Here is a 27,078-nt window from a genome sequence, read left to right as displayed (position 1 = left end):
GAAAATTTGTTTGATTCTGTAAGAATCAAAAGAATGTAGCACTTTGAAAGTGTGTGCATAAGATTCTTTAACTTGATCATCAAAATTAATTGTGTTCTATAGTCACATGAGTACTGGAAGTTGAGAAGCTAAAAAGATTTGTATTCTTTCAGCAGTTTCCTCAAAATAGCTCTTTTGTATTATTAGCACCCAAGGAATAAGCCCTTGTTTGTTTTCTTCATATTTTATGCTCCTTGTAATATAGTACAGCAAAACACTGCAGAGGCGTTTCCACATGCTAATGCTTACCATTAGTAGTGCTTGTAACGAAGAGGTTAGAGACCATGTTACTAATAATCCTTCAATATCCCAAGGAAAATAATATGCCATCTATGTCCACTGCAGAACAAAACATCTAGGTGGGCTCAGCCCAATGACAAAACTGTCCATAACTGTTAAAAGCTCTAACAATAAAGCAGTCATTTGGGGATGTGGCCGGATGTAGCACCATTTTGCTTGGTAAACTTTTTCCTTTGAAAGACTAGTCCTTTGCTCAGTATTTTGATGAAAAGCTTTAGTAATCAGATCAATATATATTATTAATATACTCAATCTGATATCTCTTTTAGCACTTAAAGGAACAACAGCTGCTAAAGATAATACAGGACAGTGTGTAGGAATCTGTTTTGGATTCTTGACTTTTAAGTATTAAAGTAAATTAATACTTAAATTAAAAGTAATAAAATAAAAGTACCTGGATCTTAAATATGAAAGATGTTTAAAATGTGTGAAGATAGTTCTGTGGATAAATATTTTGAAAGCTCTGGTGCCTGGGAACAATTCATTAGGGAACAATTCATCGGGAAGAGCTCATTACTCCCCCCTCCCTGCCTACAGCTTAAGTATTGATGTAGTTTTTAGACTCAGAGATCATCGATATTTGAGAGAGACTATTTAAACATAGTAAATGTATTAGGTAGGGACAAAACTGAGACATCTGTATAAATGGAGCTAAAAGTGCTGCGGAATAACAACAGGCACTCTTTGGAAGGCACTGAACTAGAATAAGGCTTCTTTGAAATGATCAAGGCATTTTTAAGTCTTTTTTGCAGCATTATACATAAACTTGGCATCAAATTACAGGACAGGTGCAAAGCATCATTCTGTTTGGAAAATATTTTGTGTAGAAAGAGAAACTGCACCTTTCAATTCATCAGCTGTTACCTTTGTGTATTCAGAGATTCATAACTCTTGATTCTATTGATTAAGCTTTTATTGCTTTTTTGCTTTCTTTAAACCTAGAGACTTCCAGTGGTGGAGCTGTCGTCTTTATTTTTAGTCTCAAGCCAAATTACTTACCATAGTTACAATTTCTGAACCTTTGTTTTCAGTGTACAGGTTAGAAAGCATTCAAGTTGATTTAAAAGGAAAAAACACAGGGAAATGAGCTGACTTCATATAGCAATCCTTGGAATACAAGAAACATGGGATTTCAGGGTGCAGTTTATACAGTCAGGTTTTGACTGGAATCATGTTTAAAGCTGTGTATTTGAGTATAGTATTTCTTCGAAAAGAGGCAAACATGCGCAATCTTTTTATGATTGTATCTACCAAATTATCTTGCTTCATCTTGCAGTAGAAGGGAGTAACCCCATTACTAAGAAATATTTAATATAACAGTTTCCATGCTATTGGAATAGAAACGCTAAGTTCTATATAAGAGTGTCCTGTTTTAAAAGCAACGGCACAGAAGGAGATGGGGGAGAAGACTGAGAAGTGGTCAGTTTAGAAAAGTTGAGTTTCAGATATGGGATAGGATGATGAGTTCATAAAACTTTTCTGAAAAGTGTCTGGGTGACCTGAGAGAATTTTATGTTTTTTCTGGCCAGATACTTGGCAGGACAGGCCTAGTGCAACATAAGAAATGAGCATATGAGAAAAATAACACAGAAAGAGAACCCATAAAATCCAGGGAGCAAGTATCTTTCATGTTAGGGGCATTGACATCCAAACCTGTATAGATCTGTTTTATAGACACTGAGATTATAGGGTTAAAACAACAACAAAAGCAAACAAAATATTACCACATGGATTACGTAATTGCAGATTTACGATTAACATGTTCTTCTGAAGGGAAGAAGTCTGGAAAGCCTTTTCAGTAAATTAGTTTAGATTTGAAGGTAGTCTGGACTTGGACATTTAGGAGAGAATATAGTATCATTGCTATGGGCCTCAAATTTGAGTCCTACAAGGCATGTCTGAACCAAAACTAGCACTGTCTACCCTTATGTGGTATTGCATTTTGGAAGCCTTTAGTTTAGTTCATGTTGTTTAAAAACCTGTCTCAATACATGCTATTTACTAAGCATTTATGGCCACGTATTTGAAAGATTCCTCTGAAGCAGTCTTCAGACTATTGCATGAAGCATCAAGTTGGTTGCTTCTGAAACAAAACACCAGGGTCCCAATTAATTTGTAAATTGAAAATATCTGCCTATGATGAATTAACAAAGTGCTCCTTCTAAAGGCCAATGGATATTTCATACTGTAACTACCGCATACTTGTTACGCGCTTAAGTAGATCAGAGCAGATTGAATGCCACAAGTAGTTTTCCCCTCCAAAAACCATTTCTTTGTCTTTCAGATGTCACTATGAGGAATTGTTGTAAGGTTCTTAGTTTCTGGCTGCTGATCAAGGGTTTTGCTGGTTTTGTCATCTCTGAGAGACACTGATGGTATGAATAAACTTTTTAAAAACTTAAGTGAATGTGGGCTTGGCTTTTGGGAAGGAGTCAAATGTGCTTGCATCCACTCACACCCCATATTAGGCTCTGAATGCCTGGTATTGCAGCTAGCACACAGCATTCTCACCAAGTGTAAATGAGTCCTCCTTAATGCAGGTAAGGTCATAAAACTATGTTTTGCCATTAGACTTCTGCCTTTATAAAAGCTCGTTAATGTACTGTAAAAAGTTAAGTAGCTTCTACTGTGAATCGGGTAGTTGAACTGTGGCACATTTTTTTGTGGCATGACAGGCAGGGTCACATCAAACTGTACTCTGATTTTTTCCTTTCTTTTCCTTCATTTTCATTTTAAATCTCTCACCCTTGTAATAAGAGCTGATGTTGATCACAAAGCTGATGAATAACATCACCGTTACATAAACCTGCTGGATTATAGTAAGAGATTTACCTTGGTTTCATTCTTACACTTTTTCTTGTATGTCATGCATAATAGATGAGAACCATTTAGCCTCATTCTTGTGAGATGAGTAAGGTGACTGAAGTATCTGCCTCCTCTTGGATTTTAAATCTGACTTTGTCGCTGTTGGCAAAGCAAAAAGCATTAATTGCATGACTCTTACATTACAGGCACATCCTATTTTTAATGTTGAAGTTGACCATATCCCACAGTGTTACCACACACATGCAGGAAGCTTTCGTGTGAGGGTAGGTAAGCTCTCCTGCAAGGGCAGATGCAGATGCTCAGGTAGAGTTGTTTTTTTCTAAATCTAAAGAGCTTCAAGACAGGAAGGGATCTGTGGACTTTGCTCTGGCTAGATGTCGAAGTTTGTTGGAAGCCATAGAAAAGAGTCCAGCCAAAACCAGCAGGATGAAATGTGACTGTTATGCAGTGGTTTGATCAGAACTTGAGAACTGCTGTTATTGGCACTTCAGGCATGAATCTTGAATTATTCAAAAACTAATTCTAACGAATTTGGTGATATCTCCCTTGACAAACAAAAGGAGGTACGTACAGGGAATTGTTAGGCAATGCAGCTTGTTACCACAGTTGGTAAACCTCAGGGAGGGCTGGGAGTAGGCTAGGGCCTACTTCAGAAGCTAGATCCCACCCTTGTTTTGAGGCATTTCTGCCCTGGGTCAGGTTGGGGGCCCAGGAGAGGGGAACCTTGTACTGTGGCTACAACTCAGCCTGCTCTGCTGACACCTTGCAGCTGTGAGGCTACTGTCTCTGGGCAGGTACTTGATTAATTTGGCAGTTTGGCTTCTTTATGAAAGCTGTGTCTCTTTGACCTGGAAGTCAGGTTTTGCTTGGAAATGCTGCTGGTAAACAGCACTTTGGTAACTCACACATCTCTGAGGTCATGGCTCACCAGTAAGGCCATCAATCTGTCACTTTCAGCGATGTGTTAAATTGGAGGCTGGGGCTGGTCATGAGTTAATGGGGAAGGCAGCCTAAAATAATGGTGTATGTTTGCTGCTCATTGTAGACATCTGGGTCTCTGCCAGCCCCAATGCAGTGGTTTTAAATGTCCCCATTCATGGCATCACAGCTGTTTATGTTTAAGTGCCAGAAAATGAATAGCAATGAAGGAATTCACTCTATTGTGAAATGTGCTTAGAAACATTCCTTCATGGCATAATTGAGCATGTTCCAGAGATGTGTGCTGCCTTTTAAAAATAAATGTTCACATCATTCTTGTGGTTCTTCAGGTAGAGCCTTATATATGAGGGATTTTTTTCTTTAATTTGTTTGTTTAAAAGTGTAATAATTCTGCTAATACACAGAAACCAGCTGTCATTTAATTCAGAACAGCAAACTGAAGATGAAAGACAGCCTCTTTAGAACAGAGGTTACAGAATATCCACTGATTTTGTTCAAGGAGCTTGCACACATTAGACAGGGTTAGAAGAGTTCTTATACTCATGAAGTTCTCCTACACTGTCCAAGAGGAAGAAGGGATGCCATCTCTCATGATAAGCTATTTGGTAGCTTTCTTTAATCTGTAGCCAACTGGGAAGAGGTGAAATCTAAACTGTTATTTAAAGTGGGAGCGGAAGAGAAGCACTCAGACCGTGTACCTTACCTCTGCCAAAAATAGGAGGTAAATAAGAAGAACTCTTCTCACTTCCTCGCCCCTGCTTTCTTTTTTTTGGTCTTTAATTTATAAAGCATGGTTTTGAAAATCTGATTTGTGGTGTTTCATCCCATAGGTCTATTGGGGATATGATGTTGCTGCCTTCCTGCCTGTAGTTGATAGCTTTCTACTCCCTTGGTCTTTTCTCTGTGTGCACTAAAAAGCACTTCTCTGGGTGTACTTTTTTGTGTACTGGGAGGGGACAGCAGTTGATATTGTACATTTATTTACGTTATTGATGGCCAAGGCTTGGTTTGGCATATGTTAGCTTCTTTACAAGGAGTCCTTGACTTGAAGATGGGCTTATTCATGATTTTACGAGTAACTGGTATTAAACTAATGCTGTCATAGTGAGAGAAGCCCCTTTCTTCCTACAAGCATGATACAGAATTTAAACTGCAAGGATTTTTCTGTTAGGCTCTGAAATAATGGGCTTTCCAGAGACCAAAGTTTGAGTCTGAAATAGAAAAACAGAACAGGAATGATGAAGAAAGGTCTGTTGAATCTGAATGACTTCACTTTCATGCAAGTAAGGTGTTGATAGAAACAGAACTTATTAAATTATTTTTGAATTTGAATATTAACTCGCGTCCTTTACAAAGAATAAGTTCTTTTCAGCAGTAGATCAGAAAAGATTATGATATAAACATAGCTCAATTAGAAAGAAGCCCTGAGATTATTAGGAAGTTGGAGAGTTTTAAGTAACAGGAGATACTGAAAAGAGAAGTGCTTAGATTAATGAAGGACAAATGACATGGGATGTAGGAGATTACAAAATAATGGATTATAGGATGCTTATGAATGCCAGAACAGAGGATGGAGCTGGAAGGCTTAATATTGACAGTTAAGAAGAAAAAGATGCTGTATTTTTTTTAACACAGTGTGCCTATGGAACTCACTGCCATACAATTTTGAGACTGAGTTCTCAGCAGAATTTAAGAAGGATTAGCTGTTGATGGAGATGGAACAATGTATCCACTGCTGTAGAAGATGCTGTAAATGCCCTGAAATTAAAAGGGATATGGATTCTTATGCTAGAAGGCATAAACAGACTTCCAAAGCATCTGGTACTCTGCTGCCTGGCAGGATAGGCTGATTTGCTTGGGCACATGCTGTTCTCTTGCCCCTCATATTTTCTATTTTCTCCCACCTGCTAGTGGGACTATTGGTAAGGTAGTTTTGGGAATTAAAAAAAAATCAAATATAGTTATTATATTCAGAGTCAGCTATCAGTGTCTTGTTTTCTGCCTGGATTGTAGACTGTCTGTTGTGTGGGTTGACTTGATCTCCATATGTACGCTGCCAAACCCAAGAAGACTCTGCCTCCCAGGACTTCTCAGAAACAAACAATGAATTGACTTTCTAGATTTGAGTTCTTAAAGGTGAAAATATCAATGGTGCATTGCATTCTGACATAATCTTTAGAGGGTTTCTTTCAGATTTAGCATAGTTTGTGATGTTGTTTGTAAGATGAAAACAAAACCCCAAAAGACCCTTAGGCCACTACAAATGTTTTGATTTTAAAGTTTAAGTGTAGGTAGCAGGATTTCTGATTTTTATAAAGTTATGTTTTTCTGTTGCTTTGGAAACTCAAGCATTCTGTCTGCTCAATCTGAGCGCCCCTGAGGGACAGCTGGTATGACGGTGTGACATAATCACAGTTTCTTAGCTTCTGGACCCCATGTTGCACTTTGACCCTCATCTCCCATGTCTCCTGTGAATTAGCATGTCAAGTCATCATCTGCATCTGATCACAGTGTGTTATGGTCCCTGACATGGTTTACAAATAATTCCTTAGTACGATTTTGTGGCAGAATCTCATTCTGTCTCTGATGTGAAATCCTAAATGAGAAATTTCTGACACATATTCACTGTTGGCAGTAAATGATTTTTAATAGAAATCGCAGGGACCAAATACGACATACAATGTCTAGCGCAGTGGAAAGTCTTGTAATGGGGTCTGGTTTTCTTGACCATCCATTCAGTGATGGCCCCGTGTCAGAAGGATAAACTCATTTTATTGATATATGTAAGTATAAAATAGAAAGTATTACTTTAGGCCATTCAAAGAGATTTTACCTATTTGCCTTGGGGAGGCAAGGAGCACAACTGTGTTGCTGATGAGGCAACCGTGAGCTGTTGTGCTAGTGCCCTGGTGTCAGACCAGTAACAATATCATGAAAGATAATTTCTCTGGGTGAAGTCAGGACTGATTGATGAAAGTGGGTGTTGGACTGAGGTGGCTAAATACTCAATTATTATGTCTGTGAGAACAGATCCTTTCCCTACAGGTCTCAAACTCTGTGTCTTCTCATGGGTCCTCCTTCACATGGTCCCTCCGTCCTGGAGTGCTATCCCACTCCTGTCTCTGACAGACCTCCTTTTCTTCAGCCATGCCAATGCTAGGTAGACTCCTAGAATGTGGAACCTAGCCTTTAACAACCTGTCTGAGTGTGTTTTCCTTCCAACTCATGCTGTATGCACATTTATCTGGCCTATGGAGGTGGCTTTCTTCTGCAGGTGGAACTGAGGATCAGATGATGCCTGTTGGATGCTCTGGGCACCGCTACAGGGTGAACAGAGAACGGCATGTGCTCTCTCACAAAACATTAGAAGAGAATCATTTACTGGTCAGATTGCAGGCACCAGCTGTGAGTAAATATGTTTCTTAATGCATTTAGTCTCCTCTTGCATCATCCATCAAGCACCCAAAGAAGTGATGGTTTTCTGAAGGCATTAGAAATGGCTGCTGTTCAAACTAGTAGGGAAACTAGGTATGGATTTCAGTTCTCTCTAAACACTTGATAGTGATTCTTTTTAGCATTTATAACAAACAAGCTATTCATATATGCTCTAAATAATGTGCTAAGCTGTGATCAGTGATGGGAGACTACAAAACTGAAGTTATAGTAGTTCTTGTCTGTTTGTAATGGAAGACTTTTCCTGTAAGCTCTTTGTTGTGGAATCAGGAGCATGGTAGTCCTGAGAACACCATGTTTTTGTCTCTCATGTGATACTAATTTCAGTTAGATATTTTTTGTATACTCTTACCATGTTTGTGTGTGTGTGTTTTTTTTCAATCTGAGCTTTCATCTGTTACAACTATATGCCAGAGTCATACGCTATTCTTTCCAACTCTTGTTCCATATCTCCTTCTCATGGCTTTCCAGGATTAAGAGCAGTGACTAGAAAGATGCAGTCACTGAGCTTATACTCAGCAATCTCGATTCTTTGTCTATTTAGTGTACCCTGAGGAAGGCTTGTATGACCGAATTATTGGTCAATATCATTCAAAGGAAAAGAAAGAATTTAAGAACCATATCCCTTGAATGCTTGATAGTGTATGCATTTGTGTCTCTCTCTGCAGGGCTCAGTATTGTCCTGAAGTCATGTGGCAGGGTTATGAAAACTCATGTTTTCTAAAAATAATTAGTTTGAGAATGGTGCAATGGTTAGTGTACTAGCTGAGGCTATGTGAAGCACAGATTCAGTGTTCTTCTCTGCCAGCAATTTCTTATTCATTCTCAGCAAACGTCTCAGTCCTTGAGTTCCCCATATTTGAGGGCAGTGACAGTAGCACTATCCTACATAATAGAAATTTCGAGGTAAAATATATCATAAGTTGTAAAATGGCTTGTATATCATGATGACTGGAGTTTTTATTTTCCCTTTTGAAAAACTAAAGTTTCATATTTTCAAGTCAGGAATCATGGGGGACCATAACAAAAGCTTATTATATTTTCGTTCAGCCTTCAGTCTTTGTTCCTGTTCTTACCTATTGTAGTCCCTCTCACTGCATCAGCAAGATCATTTAAGGGAAATGGTTTGTAAAATGGATTTGAAACTTTTACAAGAGGAAAATAAGCACAATTTTCATATATTGCTGAAACACGTTTTATATCTGTATTATATCTTTATACATACATGGTTACAAATATTTGTATAAACTTGGTCAGATTTTGCTGTGTTTTGCAGCATGGTTCCACAAGCCAGTTGTGCAAAAGCAGCTGAAAAGGGCAAAAATAAACAGAGGACTTCAGGAGCACTGTAGCTTGGTGTAATTTGCACTGAAGTTCTGGTGAGATAAAACTAAGGACTGAGGAAAAAAAATATTTAATATTTTGTGACTTCAAATAAAAACTGAAGTTGTTGAGATCTGTGTTTCGAGGACTAGGGTGGACTGTTCCCAGGACGGAACCAAGTAAAGCAGTTCCAGAAGAACCAGCCTGGGTTGTCTGGGCCTTATTATCAATATCCTTCCTTTCCATTTTTCTGCTACTCCCATTGTGACATCCTTTTTCATACCTGGTATCTGAAACTGGTCTAAATTCTTACATGTAATACTTCACTGAGCCGTTTAGATGCAACGGACTGATGTTCATTGCCTTGTCTGAGGCATTTGTGTATGGGACTGAAATGATTTTCTTGTTGTGGAGACATCTCTCAGCAATAAAATTCTGTGATTTAGTAATCAATGATTAATGAAGTACAGAGTGAGCTTTTGAATATTTTCATGCCCTGTTTACTTAACAGATGTAAGAGCTGTAGAGAAACAAAATGTGTTCGTTCCTGTGCTAGGGTTACACTGTCAAGTAGGACCACCATACTGTTGAATGGCAGCAACACCTACCACTGAAGTCTCAATTGGAGGGAGATATAAGTGCAATGGCTAGTCAAAACACAGCTGGATGAACTGGTTACAGCTATTTCACTGCTTATTTTTTTTTAGCAAATAAGCAGTTCTGTGTGATTTATTAACTGAACTCCATAAATACTAAGTTAGGCTTCCAGCTGGAGGAAGTGCCATCGAATCCCTAAAACTGCTTTGTGGCTGCAAATTCAAGTGGTGTGGAAGGTTACTGAGGCTTGTAAAGTCTCCCTGGTGGCAACAGCATCACCATAAGAGAGTCATGTGTTTCCTTTGTATACAATGGGAGGGAAGGCTGATCTGGAACCATGTTTGCACTAGTGCTCGTTGCTCAGGCTTGGATTTTGAAGATGACTATTGGCTGTACATCTGTCTTTGGTTGTTCATTCTGAAGTCTGAACTGTGATGTACATCTGTCATGGAGAACTCTTAATGGAAGATGCATTGCAGGTAATGGTAAAGAAAACTAATCTTTTGTAGTATTTGAGGGCAAAAATAGAGACCTGGAAATCTTCAATAAGGTCTAATAATGAAAACTTGAAAAAAAAAATCTTGGAGGGAGAGTGGTGTTTGTTTTGTGCTGTGTTGTTTGTTGTTGTTGTTTGTTTTTGTTCTCTGCCACCAGCAGAAATGTTTCCACTATTTGCAAACTCTGACTGAATTCTGAATTTGTGGAGATTTCTTCCTTATTACAAAATCTTTCAGTCCTTGAGGGGGTGGATTATTATTATTGTCATGTAACTTCATGTGGGAAGCTAAAGCAAATATTTAGATTGCATTATTTTTCACAAGTGCACAGCATGATTTCTTTTTCTGAAGTAGTCTACATCAGCGTAAATTTTATAGTCAACCAATGGGTAAAACAGGAAAAAATACTTGTGCATTCTCATAATTTTTTGGCTGAGAGCTCAATTTTGTATGACAAATAAAAACCACTGAAAGTATCTAGCTGCAGCATAGGATTGCAATGGCACAACTTTACACTGCCAATAAGTGGATTTTCAAACGTAAGAGTTTTTTCGGACTTATCCTTCAGGCTCCGGTGTCCAAGGCAGGTGTCTGGCTGTGGCCTACAAGTCTCTTCCGTGTATTTTTTCTAAGAAAGTTGGTTCTTGGTGACTGCTCACATTGAAGTTTGTGCACCATAGATGTGTACAGAAATGCCCCACTGTGCTTTAGTCGCTGTTAATTTATCTTGTTTTCACTTGGGTGTTTTGTGTGTAGCCTTTTCTGCTATCATACACACTGCTGAGTGGTCACCTTGCAGTTGCCTTTCTGATGGATGCATTTCATGCAGATAGTTCTGAAATGACTTTTGACAAGCAAGTGAATAAACATTCTTGATATAAGCTTGGGCCTGCCTGTTGTTACAATGTTATTCTAGAACAGGAGAGGCGAGAGAAAGATATTACACCTACAAATACTGAGTGTTTCATGGCATGAAGTACTTTATGGTGGAGAGATCTTTTCTCAGAAAAAGCCTGTCAAGAAAGGTACAGCACAGCTTTAGGGTGTTTGATTCTGATGGTATTGCATAAAAATTACAGGATTTTAAAGGGCTTTTGGGCCCTTTAAATATTGAATAAATGTTATATTAATTTTCTCAAAGATACCTGATAAAATAATTACGGTGCATTATAATGTGCATCTGAAAGGTTCAGTTGAAAATTGTGCATAATGTTTGCTTTTTTTGGTAGCTGTACTTCTTCAATAGTGGTCTCCTAGTATGATTTCTTTCATTACTGAAAGAAAAGAATAACCTGCATTTGAAATCTGCTGTATCACTTTGCACCACCAGTGCACTACTTTTATGTTTATGACCAAATGATGGATTTGGAAGCACCAGGAATGACCTGAAGTATTTCTCTTCCTCCCATCCAGCCACTTACATACGCAGACACACGCACATGATTGTGCCCTCTCTGCTTCAGAGTTGTAGCAGGGATCTTAACCTACTATCTGAAAAAAAAAAAAATGTTTAATGATCATGTAAGAGGCAGCAGCTCTACTTTTCTGCTTATGGTTAATTATATCACATGTGATGGCGTCACATTATGTGCATGTGTAACTGAGACGTGCCTATTCAGTTTATGCTGGGTGCTAGTTTGTTCCAGTTCCTTGTCCCGTGGCATTTGTTTAAGCCAGAAAAAAAAGTAAGTCACTGTTAATTTAATGAGCAGGGAGAGGTTAGCACCTGTCTATCTAATCTATACTTTTCCAGTATTTTATTGCATTAAAGGAGTATCACTACCTCACAGTTCTAGCCTATAAACAGCTAAACAGTACTTGACATTTAAAGAGATTTTCTGTTGTGCACTTGTATAGTCAAGAGTAATTCTAATCCTATTAAAGATATTATGTCATGGAGGCGTGCCCTGGGGTAGAAGGCTTCTGCTAACTGGCCCGATGGAAAGCAGAGGGGAGGGGTGAGCATGAGGGTGGATTTATCACTCAATAGGTCAGGGATTTCTGGGGGAAATACCCAGTGGTTGCAGTTGCTGATGATTTCACAGCAACAGCAGCGAAACACAGAGCACGCTCAGAGAGCTGGTTACTGAATGAGATACTGCAAATGGGTGGGAAGAAAAAACACAGCGTGTGAGAGACACAGAGAGGGAAGCTGAGAGCAGGGAAAGTGCTCTGGCTCAAGGAGAGTCTCCCAGGTGCACTGCAGAAGCTTTTTGGAAATGGATGCAAGGACCATCTGCTGCCTACAGATTAGAGGGCTGTAGACTAGGAGAAGAAAAAGAGCTTATGGCTCTTTTGAATAAAAATCGAAGTTCTGCATGACTGATTCATCAAGATAAATCATGAATATACTCTTGCATGGGATATTAATGTATAAATCCATGCTACAGATAGACAGAATACAGCCTACATTGCTATGCAAAATAAAACCAGCAACAATGCAGGGAATAAATTCTGCAGTGATTATCTGATTCATGTATGAAGCAAAAGAGAAGCAAAAACACAGACAGCTCTGTGGCATTTGCAAGGCACTGCATTTAATGCTGAGAGATGCTATACATTAAATCTGACAACTGTGAAAAGAGAGATCATGGAGAAGTCAAGTAGTGAGGATTCTTCAATTCACCGGAGTCCATCTTTGGATAGCAAAGACTCAGATTTTGCCAAACCTTCTACCTCAGGGAGGCAATTTGGTCGAGGCTTTACTGCTGGAGCTTTCTATGGTACAACTGGATCACGCAAACAGAGCCACACTGGGGTCGGAACCGAGACCGGCGTTGGGACTGGGACTGGCATAAAAAGCGACAAATACAATGCACCCAAAGGCAGCAAATATGTGGTCTTTTACCTGGATCTATCCTTTGTTTTCCTTTTAGAATTTAAGAAGTGCAACATGGCAAGAGGCTGCCTGTGTTGTTTGAAATACATGATGTTCCTTTTCAATTTAATATTTTGGGTGAGTACTACCTTTTCAGTTGCCTTCATTTGTTAGTCTCTCCTGTACTGCTGCATTATGTGTGTAGTGCATCTTTGAAGCAGTACTGTAAGTTCCCCCCTCCTTCTCTCTCATACCTGCTCAGAATATTTTCAGTGTTTAACTTGTGTCTATTGGGAAAATGTACATGCTTTCTATATCTATATTACCACCTGGTTACTGTAGTCTGGCTACTGATTGCTCGAACTTGCTGTTCTAATATGTGTTCTGAACTGGGTTATTTGAGACAGGGCAGAATTATTGCCCTTTAAGGAAAAGCAAAATTATTGTAGCATTAAAGTCCTGCAGTGGCAGGATTTTTGAATTCTGCTGTAATACCTCATGGTACATTGAGCTGCAGGTTAAATTAAATTTGAAGTACATTTTCATTGTCATCATAAATATAATTTTATTTTTGTAAACTTCATTTGACAAACTACTGTTTTATTTGAAGGAAGTTCTGTTCCATTTCTCCAGTTAAAACCAATAAATCATGTAGGTTCTAACCTCTAAGGTATCAACATAAATGTGAAATGACTGGAATGGTGAATTAATCTGGATTCAGTTTCAGCTGCAGTCGTCGACATTGGTGTGTGAAGTTGGAGACTTGAACTTGCTTCTGAAGGATCAAAATTGATTTTCCTTCATCAGCCAAGAGGCATGAGGAATTGTAACAATGCCTCAGCAAGCAAGTTAAAAGCCTAATGGCTACTCTAAGCAAAGTATTGTCATGTACAAGGGAGGGAGGAAAAGTTAAGTCACCTGGCAGCTGGGCATCCTAGAGTGATCAGTACTGTTGAGGAAATCACAGGCTAATTGAAATACTGAGTTTGCATGAATATAGCCCAATATGAAATGATTTGCTTAGTTTGAAATCAAAGATCACTGTTTTCCTGATGGATGCAAAGCTTGGGCATGTGAACAAAATCAGTCATGGTTGTGATCCAGAAATATACAGTGTACCTCATAAATAAATGAAAACACCATCCCTGGATTTATTTTGGAAAAAGGAGCATTAACAGTCTTGTTCGGATAGCTTCCTCTGGTGTAGAGATATCATTGTTCAAATTACAAGTCTCACTAGCAGCTTCTGTGTTTATCTTGACCCATTTACTGAAGTAACCTTTAATCTTAAGAGTTAACAGGAGATTTGGTATGATGTTGAACCACTGACACAACAGTAAGGTTTTATTGGTAATAGACTGAAATTCTACAATCACTGAACTTGTGGGAGTCTTACTTAAATAGAAAGGTACAACTGATCACTGAAGAACATCTGATCAAAGTTCACTTGTGATTTTTTAAATTTGTTTTCTTTTCTGTATGCAAACCCTACCAGAAGGTTGCTTTAACTGTTTCTGGAATAAATAATTTTGAACACACCAGATTTATATCAAACTGGCTATTTGACTTAATGCTGCTTGAAACCTCAGAAGTATTTTTTTTTCATATGCTATATGTTGTGATTAGTTTTGGAACAGATTTTTTTCTGATATCATTACTCATGTCCTCTGTGATTAGTCATTAGGTATCTCCTACCCCTCACTCACCTCCTTAGATTCAATATCTTTATTTGCTTTTAACTCCTTCCCAAGCAGGAATTTTCTTGATTCTGCATCAGGCCTTCAGAACCCGTTTTTCTATTCCTTGAACTCACAAAAAAAATTTCAGATCTCATCTGTGTGTTCTTCTCTGTCTGCTCAGCTCCCACTGGATATTTATACAAACACATTCCTTCTTAGGTTAAAACTGGCCTACTGTCTGAAGCAGTTCTATGGTACCCTGTGCTTCTTTAACTCTTACTTATACCTTTTAATCCTCTTTACACCCTCCCCATCATGTCTTTTGTTGTGAGGTTTATACAACTTTTCTTTCTGTTTTTCAACTTCATCATCACATCTCAGTCTAATATTAGAAAAATGTTTTTTGTATGAACCAGGCTATACAGAATGAAAATTATACTCTGGAATGGTGATTCTGTAGTTTACCGCCTCTGGCTGCACACTAAGAAATCGGCATTGGTTCTGCAGTGGCTGTCTGACAGGGTCTGGATGTTTGGATCTGTATGTGCTCCTTGCTGACACTTGCAAGATCTCTCACTTCTGGCTGAACTCTCCTACTAGCCCAGCCCTGGACTCCCCATGCAGCTCTGCCAGTGCCCTCCACTTCTACCCTGTCCTGAAGCACTCCATGCTATTTTGGTCCTGTCTTTCTTCTTAACTCATTTTTTCCATTCCCAGGTTTGCCTGTTCTCATTGCTTTCTTCTGAGTTTCTGTTAAGAAACCCAAGTCCAAAAACATGAATTTGTGGCCTGCTCTTGAGCAGTGACTACTCATCATTTGTAATGGCAGGTGCTTTATTTTTAAAAAGAGAAGACTCATTTTTAAGCATTAAATTTTCTGAACCTGTAATTCAAACCAGAATGAGACTCCTGATCTTCAGAGGTGAGGAGACCACTTCCACACTGTTATCTTCTGACAAAGGCAAGCAGCTTTTTTTTTTTTTTTTTAATACAGGAATTTAGGCAACTGGAAACAGAGGTAGAAAAACTGTGTTCCAGGGAATCTTTAAAGAGGTGCCAGTCTAGCAGCTGTACAGCTGCAATAGGCTATTCATCTGACCTGCTTGCTTGCCACAAAGCTACATTGTCCTGAGCCTGCGGTAGCAGGAGGCCTCTCTCATGGGAAGTGTTGTTCTGCTGTAGTAAAATGGTGTTTGGAACATTAGTAGCATGTGTTAGTTAACATGGAAGGATTGCATATGAGTTCTGCAAAGCAAGTTGATCGAAGTGGGGCCCTGCAGTAAGTTGAAACAGAAGGTGTTTCTCTACCGTATCACTAAGAGCTTCAGGTATTTTTCTGTGGCCCTCTGATTCTTAGCAGCTGTTCTTCACCATCTGGCATTGCTTTCTTTTAGAGATTAGGGAAGTCTGAGCTGAGGGTTAAGGAAGCTTATAGTACTTAATTGTGTGGCTAGGATGATGATTTACACTGAGTTCATCCTAAGCGCATAATATTATATGTTTTGCAAAGGGACTGGGCAACTACAAGTGTTAGTTGATTTAGTTTGCCATCAAGAATATTTATTTGCAAACATATGGATGTTGCAAAGTACCCAAAGTACCAAAGTACTCTGCAGAAGAAATAAAATACTGATTTTTTTTTTTTTTTTTTTTTTTTTTTTTTTGCTTCTACAGACAGCAGCTTCGTTGCCAAGGAAGGTAATCACCAAATATAAACATTAGGGTATATGTTTTTCTAGGGTAGATTTCACTTCATTGTTTTAGTAGAGAAAAGAATTACAATAATTGTTTTCACAAAATGTATCAGAAAATCTTACTGGCTATAAAATGTGAATTCTATAACACATAATTTTTAAAAAGAAATTTCACTTATGAAATTATAATTTCATAGGGTTCTAAAAGGAGAATTTTGAAGTGACAAGTTATCAAAATTTCACTAGAGAACTTTGCAAGCAGATGGTGGTCATGGTTAAATTTTGGGCGGTTCTATTCATTTAACTAAGGTTAATGAGTCCACATGCAGTGAAGCATTCATAATACACTTCTTGTTAGATTTTAGCATTGCTTAATTTTAATATAAAATGCATTTTATTGGGCGGAACGGATGGCAAGATTGTTAAATCTCTGATCTTCTGTGTTGCAGGAAGAGCTGAGGAAAACCTAAGTATAGTCAAGAAGATCCTTAATGTGGTTTGTTTGTTAAAATGTTTATATTTAATCTACTACCAAAAAATCTGATAGTATATATATAAAAAATACGAATCTATTTATTAATGGTGTAATTATAAGTAGAAGTTATAATTTATCTAAGTTAAATGGAGTCAGATTTACAAATTCAGATACTTAATATTCAGTTTCAAAGTAAATTTTATAATAGGTTGCGAGCATTTTCCTTTTGCTAAAACACAAGACTAGAAGAGAAAAAGATGGGCTGGAATCTGGCTGGTAGCAAGCAACTTCCTGGTAGCAGGAAAAAGTCAAATACAGCAAATTTTTCATGGATATGCTGTTATTAAAATAATGAGTAAAAACTATTGCTCCTGAAGAGTATTTTTCTACATTAATTATTTGTCTAATTTTATCTTGTAGTGGAAGTAATTAATATTTTTTTTCCTGTAGATTAAAAATAATGTTGCATGTTTATCAGTGAGTATAAAGGCAGTAGTACAGCAGCCATGCAGATCACTTTTACTAAAGTCTCAGATCAGACTGAAAGAAAGGAAGCATGTCCATTCTCTGAGTCTGGCCGCTATCAGAGCTATTCGTGCTGTAAAGCAGCTAATAATTTTAGAATGGTTTATATAAGGTAATCCATACTTATTTATACTAAACTGGAATATACGCTGTAGTGCACTGTTTAGTTTGAAGTACAAAGCTTTCATGCTTAACTGAACCTGTTGCTCAGACAGTTAAATCTTGTGAAGAGACTTTGTTCTTACACATAATTGAAAGTTAATCTCTGAGGTTTAAGAAAGGTGGACAGTTTGTCCCTGTAATGAGAAAAAAATTGCTAGCTACAGACAGTTTAGAACAGGAAATACATTCAAATTCTCTCTTTTTCGTCATCCTCCCCTGGGCTGCATTATCTGATACTCCCCCCCTTTTCTAACAGAGGGAATAATGACAGGGAGGGACAGTGAGTGACCCGGGGATGCTTGTCTCTTGACATAATAGCAATGTTTACTTCTGTTGTATTTTGACTGTAATAACATAAATCAGCAGTGTGGTGACAATTGTGGTACAATCCCATGGAAGTAAGGCTACCCAAAAATTAAAAAAAAACCCCAAACAAACAACAAAAAAAACCCCACCAAAAACCAAGCAAAAAACCCCCCACCAACCACACAAAAAAACCCCACAACAAACACTAAACTCCCAATGAACAACCCCTCAAACAACAACAACAAAAAAAAGCACAACACAGTGAAATCTGGATAAAGCTAATGTTTTCAGTCACATTAACAGGAAGAGTACAGTTTTTAATAGGAATTTGGTAAGCTGTGAAATATCACACGTTTTAGTTTTAGTTTCCTCTCCAAATGGTATAGCACTGTTGGTGTGCCTATGCAAACGTGCATCTCAGTGAGGGAGAACAATTAGATAAACATTTTCACATGTCAAGGTTTTGACTGGGAGGAGAAGGAAAGATAATTTTAGTTCAAATGGTGTGGTATCTTAATGAATATGGTGTAAATAAAGTCCATTTAAAATCTTATACTATGACATTACAGAATAATATTCAAACATTATTTGAGGTCTGAGACTGGTTTTAATTTAAAATAGCAAGGTTTGCTTCAGAGCTGAGTTAGACTGGCTAATCCTGGTGACGAAGGCTCCATAACTGGTTTTATGGTCTAAGCTGTTTCTGCTTGATAGGGAGGACATCCGATATGGCATTTTTCAGTGTTCCTCTCACTAACTGCTCTTGGCTAACACCGTTTTCTATTCAGATTGTTTTATTTTCTTGATGTTTTGGGAGCTTTATTTGTGTGGGTTTTTTAATGATGTGTTGTTATCTTTCCGTATGGAAGTGTTTTTACTCTAGCTATAGGTAGGTGTGAGAGCCTTTTACATCTGTTATTCTGGATAAATTACGAGCTTATCCATTACTCAAAAGGCAGATTTGTTGTACATATCTATTATAATGTAGCCTGTTGGACATACTTTGATAATTTGTATATGAGGAGGTTTATAGTCATTGCAAGTGAGAAGCGGAATAAGAAATGCAAATTGGAAATCAAATTACTGCCCTCCAGGCCTCCCTGCCCCACTGTACTCCCAGAGCTAAATCTCTAAATACATGACTCAGGCTATGTTCCTCATATCTGCTGTCTGCGTGACCTTAAGCAAATTTCTTCAACCTTCTGAGTCTCAATTCCCCTACTTTTTAAAAACAATGATATCAACTTCTATAAAGTGATGGTTATAATCATGGGGTACAATTATTGTTAACTTTGAATAAGCTTAATAACTGTAATGTTTCTTACTTTTCTGTGGACTCCTAGACCCATAAAGAGCATCTCAGTAAACTGTTTGATTTGGCCTGTGTTAGCATGCTCTCTTTTTGTCTGTTTCTGCTACCTTTCAGGTAAGTAAATCTGCAACAGGTTGATCCAAAGGGGCATAATCTTCCTCATGCGAGTAGGGGATGAGCTTATAACTCCATTATCTGGCTGTCCAAGGAGGCATCTGATTTGCTTATTTAAATGCTGCTGACACAGAGCAAGACCTGGGTGGAGAAGATGGGAGGATGAAGTCCAATTTGTGGAAACAAAGTTCAGTTAATTGGATTTGCTGTACCTGAGGTTAGGATGTTCCTAATTGGCAGCCAAGTCATCACAGATAATATGCTATAGGATACTTAGTAGCTCCTCTGTCTTTATACCATATTATTTGTAAAGTTTCCCAATCTTTCAGCAACTCATGGAAACTTTGAATCAAAGGAGGAATTCTGCTGGATATCTTTGGGCTTTGCTTTAAATATCTTGCAGAAATAAACCAACCACACCTTCCAAACGAAGTTAAGGAACCTAATGTGGCTGAAGGTGTGTTATTGAACAGTGAATGCTGAACTTGTGGTGGTCATATAAAACTTAATCATTTTAGTATCACTTAACAGAAATGACTGAGGTGCTGAATTCAAAGCAGTTTCACAGCTTTCTGAAACGAATTATTAGTTTTGAAAATAAATTGAGCTAGTGTCTGTATGTTTTCCCATGTCACACTGGCAAGTCACGAGGCATCAGGGATTGAATTTGTATCTTCTTTTATTTCTTTTGTGGATTTCCGCATACTTCTGTTTCATGCGCATTCTGGTACCGTTTCTACTGCTGTAGGTACAAATTGTATGTCTGCAGTAGAAAATGACCACATCGTTGTTGATTCTTAAAAGTCTACGACACATGTTGAGAGTTGCTGCAAGGAATTAAAACCAACAGAAACTGATATGCTAATCATTTGTTGCTTGCAGAATTATTAATTTCTAACACTGTAAGGAGTTGTGACCAAGTTGGGGGTTTTTTTACTAAAATAAGTGGGTATTAACGGTTTTTAATTTGTTTATGGTGAAGAAGACTGAAGCAAGGCAATCCTGAGCTATGGATGAAGATAAGATTATGAACAGATGACTATAAGCTGTAGGGGTTCATCAGCTTAATGAATTACTAGTCATTAGCAGATATGCATTAGTTGCTTGTGTGGATGTTCCTACCATGCTGCACGTGTGATGCAAAGCATGTTAACTTAAGCCAAGCAGTTTTGTAATGGTTAACACTGGAAGCAGTTAACTTGGAGTAATTCTGTCATATATGTATAACCATCTCTGTGTACCACAGTGTACAATCACTCAGTCTGAAATAATGCAAAAATGAAACAGAGGGAAAAGAATTGGCACCGTACTATTCAATCAAATTTTCTCGCTTAATTTGCTCAGAGAACTGAAAGTTACTGGAAAGGCTACTTCTGAATCAGAGGTTTGTTCTTTTAAGCTTCTTGGTTGATGTATTAAGCACACTTTTCTTTAAATGATGCTGCTGAGTACTTACATTTTGTTAGTAGCTGTGTCACTGCCGAGTAGCATGGGTTCTTCACAAGACTAATTACTTCCTTTGTATTGTCTTGGAGAGTTTCCAACCAGTTGTGATCTTAAGCAGGTAAGAGAGCTGGGTGTCAATGGATTGTAATTCAGAAATGTAAACATCTCATTTTGTCACATTTTATAGTATTTCTAAAGTAATTCGCTTGTTAAGAATCTTATTGTCCTGTACTTCTGTGCCCCCCCACCCCCTTTTTGCACTTCATCTAGCTACTGCTGTGTCCCAAAGAGTGCCTTTTCTTCTGCAGTGTCCTCTGGATGCAAAGACACAGTTGAATTAGAATAAAACCAGAACTTTATGTTCTCAGTTGCTCTTTCCTTAGACTTTTGATTGCCCTGCCATCTCCATTTTCACTGCTTTAAGGAACTGATATTACATCTGTTGCCATAATCCCAGAGTGCCTTAGGACCACTTAAATATATTTCTCCTCTTGACACATTTTGTGTATAAGCTGTGTTTTTATCCTCCTAATACAGATAGAAAGGTGGACCACCAAAAACAATGTCTGCAGTGTGGAGCACAGGGTAGAGAACTGAGAGCTGTTGGAGACCAGAACTAGCAAGTCCACACACATGTAGTGCAATTCAGCACGGGTAGGCTTGTGTTGAGTTCTCCTCAACTGTATGTGACTGGCATTGTCCGTGAACTCAGAAATCCTGCCAATAACCTGTCTCAAACTTGGGTGTCTTTGCGGTGGTCTTCCCTGCGCTTTCATTTCCAGATTAGTTCGGGCAGAGACAGCTTTAATCTGTCTGTATCCATGATGTAGATGTGTCGTACTAAAAGACTTGTACAAAGTTAAACTGAAATTGAATCTGGATCCGTATAGTCCTTGGTAAGTGTCTTAAGCAACAGGACATCTGTTATGTGCTATGCCTGGTGAGAGACTTGATGCAGGAAACCACCTCTGAACTCCGCATGCTTGTGCAGCATGGTCCACAGGCACAAAACTCCGTTCACATTTAGGACCCATAGACCATCCTTTTTTTTGGCTGTGTACTCCAGAGGTCTAGTACCTAGATGGGTGGAAATTTTCTCATGACAAATAACATAAAGCCTAAACCTCCCCACCACCTGCAAAGTGTCACTGAGAAAACTGAAGATCTCTTCTGGAGATTGTCATCCAGTAGATGACAGAAAAGGAGAAGGCTCTGTAGTGTCCATTGTAATATGTTTTTAATGACTCCAAACTAGCTGTTAAAATAATTCCATAAATGTTAAATAAACAAACTATCATTATATTCAAGACTTAAACACAAGGTAGAGATAAGACAAAAAAGTTTCCTGTTGCATATCTGACAATTCTTCCTGCTTTCCATAGCCCCTCAAGCCATATGTTTGTCTTCTACTGTCAGAGCAACATTTGCCCAAATGGCTTTTTCAGCAGGTGGAATGTAAAAAGAACTCTCTCGTGGGATCTTTTTTCCCACTGTCAGCATCTGTGAGGATGTTGGGTTTATGTCTTTCAGTGCAACATCGGTTTTGCGTCTTATGGAATGTACTTTAAAATGCAGATAGCTAGTGTTATCTTTGATCCTGTTTTGTTATTTTTGTGTTTCTTCAGGCTTTTTTAATGTGTTATCTAGTCTGCTCATAGAAGTGACCTCTGGAGGTGCTATGAATTATGACCTTGGTGTGACAGAGTTATTTGTTACTTTGTCAGGTTAGAATCCCGTTTTCTTGGGATTTTTTACTCTTTCTGCCTTCAGGTAGAAATGGAAGTCAGCACTATTTTTGAAGTTTATCCTTGTTTTGTTTCTTAGCCTGTTCTTCCATTTACGAATTAATTGGAAAAAATCATTCTTGTGCTTTGTGATTTATTAGATATTGGTGGTAAGGTTTCTGTCATTCTGCTGTGAGCATTTAAATGGATAATCCAAATAAACTGTGGTGGGGTTACACATTAAGACAGGTAAGACAACTATGTTTGACTTCTAGTGTTCTCATTTATCTTGCATTCATGAGGCTCAAATGTAAAACTGGATCAGACCAAAGATTAGCATATCCTGTATTTGAAAGTAGATGGTACAGAATGTTTAATATACGCTAAAGGAATTAAACAAATTCATGGAATTCTTTTGAGTCACTTATCCTGTGGCTTTTCTAATTTCTCTGGGAGTAAGTTCACTTGTTTAATTATGTATTCTGTGCAAGAGCACTTCCTTTTAAGCCTGCTGCTTGATAATGTCAATAGATGCTGACAGATATTCTGAAAAAACAGCAAACTGTACTCCTTTCTGCTTGTTGTTACTTTATTTATTTCTGGAATGGGAAGAAAAATCAGATAAATTCTAATTTAAAATTAGGTTACTGCAAAAGTAGTATTTAGCAGTGCTTAGCATAGCATATATTTAGATAATAGAATGATAGAAAAATTCCAGATTGATAGGAACTTGTAGAGAACAACCCTGTGTTGAAAGCAAGGCCTTAGTTTATGTTACCTGAGGCCCTTTCAAGCTCAGCCTTGAACATTTACAGCAAGAGAGAGTCCATGATTTCTCCTGGTAATCTATTCCAATGTTTAATTGTTCTCAATTCATTCAATTTGTTCTCAGTTTTTCTTACAGCCACACCAAAATTTTCCCTGAAGCAACCTGTGCCCATTGTTTGTCTTGGTGGCTCTCTGCTGGGTAGTCTCCAATTTCTTGAGCTGGGATGACCAAACCTGAAGACAATAGTCCAAGTGTGGTCTAGAAAGTGCTGAGTAGCGTGGAATAATCACATCCGTTGATCTGCTGGATGTCGTCTTGCCAATACAGCCTGGGGCAGGATTTAGATTCTTATGGTAATATTTATGCTGACCTGGTGTACCGTGGTGTAGCTTTTAATGTTGAGAGCAGCAGCACGCACAGCACTCCATAGAGATTTCAGTGAGATGAAGCAGCTTTATTGTGAGGACAGAAATGTTTCTTTCCTCACTTTTGAGAATTTACACTCGTAATACATTGCTGCAATTAAACACTTTCATCCTTTTATTGGTTTTCCCTCCAAGAGTGGATCGAACTCCTTTCCCTTGTAGCCTCTCCTGAAGTACACTTCAGCTAAAACACTTCTGCTGCTTTGAGCCATTCAGTAGTTTTTGTAGCCCATCCTGCAGCTGTGTCACTGTAAGTTAGACTTTTAAACTCCATCCAGCTTGAAATATAGAATTGGCACAAGTGCTGACAAGAACAAAAACATTGATCTTATCGCTCCCCCATCCAAGCAGCCACAGTGTATGATTGTGTTCTCTAGTACAGAATATTGATTTTTGTGCATTGCTATATGTGTTATACTGCTTCACAGTATTTATTGGAACTGCTGACTGCTTTTTTTCCTTCCATGATACTTTTCTTTCTGGTCTGCTAAGAGCTCCCGCAGTCTGGCTAGTGCTTGTTTTCTCTGTTATGCTTAGTTTAATTAACAGGATGAATATCTCAGAATAATGAGATCTTAGGAGTTCATGATTTTTACTAGGGCTGGAAGTGGGGTGGGTTAATGGTTGTGGTGTTTTATATTCTCACAAATGGCATTTTTTAAAATGATACTTTATATTTTAGACTTACGTTGAGGGTTGGTTGAGGAACAGCTAAACCTTGAAAACAATGTGTGTCTATGAAAAATAGTCTGTAGAAATAGAGGTATTGGGTTTTTTAAACATTTTATTGAAGTGCAGACTGCATGACAACTCTGTGTTTCCCAACAGTTTATCTGTTCTGACATGTGTCCTAGTTTTAGTCCTTTTTCAAGTTCCTGAATGTGCTTTCTTCAGAGGACTATATTAGAGCCCAACAGTATTTCTTTCAGGATACTTTGTCTTGCTCATCCTCACAGAAATAACTGGGTTCAAGCATGTTTCCACAACTCACATAGTTCTGGAATGTCCAAGAATACAGGTTTCTCACTTAAAAGCTTCTGCAGCTGTGTTTGAGCAGTAATAAACGGTTGACACAAGCCTCTGGGCACAACTTCAAATGGGTGAACTGTTCCCTATTTCAGCAGTCTCGTGGATTTTTTTTCCCCACTGGTTGGATGCTATGTTATGAGCCTGACCCAATCTTTAGTGACAGCTTGTTGGGCTGATTAACGTAGACTCCAGAGAATAGCTCTTTGCTGTCTGATTGATTCATTTTGCCAACAGAATTCACATTCCTGTAGTGTGAATAATAAACAAGTGATTTAATGAGTGTTCTTCATCCTGTTCCAAGTGGCATATCCTGAATGGAGCAGCACATGCTTTTGGAAAGCTTAAATACTTACTGTATGTTACATGCTGAAGATCCATTGAATTATATACTTCTCTTATAAATCCAATTTAGAAAATCAAGAGTGATTTTACTTCTAATTTTTCTGGAAAAAGATGGAGAAAGCTTTGTTTTTGCTTGAGGCTGTCCTTATTTTCTATATCCCTGATGCTGCTATTTTTTTGGTGATGGCCCACCTTGTTTTGTGGTTTTTTGTGTAACTGTTCCATGGGTATTTGCTGTCCCAGTTCCTGCATCTTGAGAGACTCTCAGGAGCACAGAAGAACAGATAGCAGTACAGGACAGCAGGATGATAGGGGAGTGGAACCAGAGCAATGGAAAAGAGAAAGAATTTCTTGTTTGGATCTGGATGTTTTCTGTTTCCTCATTATTCAAGAATTCTTACAATCCCAGTTAGGAGATCCTGATTCTAGATCTACAGAGAATTCGCTGACAAACATATTCAAGAAGGATATGCATAAAATTAATATAAATGAAGGAAAACAACATTATTGTAATTCTATATGGTCTAGATGGATAAAAGCGTCCTTAATTTCTTCTCCTCTGTCCCTCCGGTTTCTTCCTCATCCTTTCTTTTGCCAGAACCCACAGCACACAAATTGTTGCTGCCCTAACTTTAGTGATGCACCTACCTATCTGTTCTCCATGCCCAGCCTTGCTGGTACTAATGTTGTACCTGCCTTTTCATCGTTCAAAATTTGAGTAACTAAGTGGGGGAAGCAAAAATCCTAATGAGAAAGAAAAGTAGGTTTCTGAGGAATAACAGCTGCTGCCTTCTTTGCTTCCTTTCTCAGCCTCCATCAGAGAGAGCTGGGAGGGTTCATTTGCACTTGTATGAAGCACTGCTTTTATAAATCCAGTAGCATTGTGCCTGCTAGCACACAGTTCACTGACATGACTTGAAATTTTTGAGTGGATAATCATTAGATTTTTTTTTTCCTGTTTTCTGCTGAAAGAAGCTCAATACCTTTTAAAGAGCCTTCTTTCTGTCTTTAACTTATTAGCAAAAGGTTCTAGAAGCTATAATTACAATACTGCTTTAATGACAGTCTGGGAAAGTTTTTTGTTTCATTGCAGCTTGGAGGAGGGAGGGAGGCTTCTTCGTTTATTATTTCTGCCCTGTAGTGTCTCCTATCTGTTCCTCCAAGACTACAAGCTGATGTGGCATTAATTTCAGCAGTGGCTCTTTTTGCTGCAGTATCAGTGCAGATTTACGTTTGGTCATTGATGCAATGTATTTTCTGGGTAGTCATCTCAAGGCTATCTATGTTATAGGATGTGTTGTGGGCAGGTTTAGCAAAGAAAACTTTCAAACCCAATACCATGAAGAGGAAAACCAGACCTATTGAACTGTGGCTGCTTAGGATTATATAGACTATGTAGATTTAAGATCTGTTTTAGGGCTGGAATGAGCACAGCAGTGCTAAAACGAAAGGCAGTGTACAGAATCAGGAACGCATGCTTAAAAAATAAAAACCTTGAGAGCACAGAGCTTGCCACAGAGACATGAGAATGTCATCACTGTGCTGGATGGACCCCAAATTATTTTTCATCTGAAAGATTAGGTAGTATTTGTGGTGCTTGTTTTGCTTAAGTTAGGTGTCCCATTATTTCAATCTAAAAATTATTAAGAAACACAGAGAGTACACATTACACATGACCAAGTTTGAGATTGTTCTAATGATGTGGCACAGCTCAGCTCAGTCAAAGGACCGAGCAGAGGCAACTTTTTGCCTAGCACTCCAGGAAGAAGGTGCAAGAAGATGATACAAATATTTTTGGTTCTCCAGAGTGAAACAGTGGCAACTGGAGAAAGACAGAGTTCCCTTGATCATGAATATGCCTGAATGAAATTGGTTTTGAGTACTTGACAATAGTTGAGCCCATTAAAATATGCCTTTTTTTGTATTGTTTTCAGTAAAGTTGTTAGTTCGTAAGACTTCTGCAAGTACTTGGAAGATCAAGCCTTGTACTCTCTTCCTATCTGTGGTCCATTTCTAGAAATTGATACCTAAGCCATCAGTTGCAAAAACACCCAGTGAAATGGGCAACCAAAAAAACCAAACCACCAAACAACAACTTCAAAGGAAGTCCTGAGCTTGAACAGCCATAATCAAAAGTAGGACTTCTGAAAGCTTTCATCACTGACTGGGCTTTGCGGCTGCTGAAGTCACCTCTCTGAAAGAAGAATGGGTTGCTGGCCAGTTTTCAAATTCCTGGATGCCTGGTACCCTGTTCAGTGACTGGCCAGATGCTAGTGCCTGGGGA

General features: G+C 38.3%; 1 protein-coding gene across 3 annotated transcripts in view; it reads left to right on the top strand.

Annotated features, from left to right (window-relative positions):
* TSPAN9 (tetraspanin 9) overlaps positions 1-27,078 on the top strand; it is a 166,719-nt gene that overhangs the window by 65,680 nt on the left and 73,961 nt on the right. For 2 of the 3 annotated variants that reach the window (XM_065641053.1, XM_065641062.1), the window contains one exon: positions 12,851-12,930. In XM_065641053.1, coding sequence (XP_065497125.1) covers positions 12,868-12,930 — 63 coding nt within the window. In that variant the 5' untranslated portion in view covers positions 12,851-12,867. Of the gene's footprint in view, positions 1-11,976; positions 12,931-27,078 lie in introns of those variants that run through there. The other variant, XM_065641047.1, reaches the window with a different exon arrangement.

This window comes from Caloenas nicobarica, chromosome 1 (assembly GCF_036013445.1).
Source record: "Caloenas nicobarica isolate bCalNic1 chromosome 1, bCalNic1.hap1, whole genome shotgun sequence".
Lineage (NCBI taxonomy): Eukaryota > Metazoa > Chordata > Aves > Columbiformes > Columbidae > Caloenas > Caloenas nicobarica.
The sequence above is the reverse complement of the archived record's forward strand: the minus strand, read 5'-3'. Positions and strand labels throughout refer to the sequence as shown.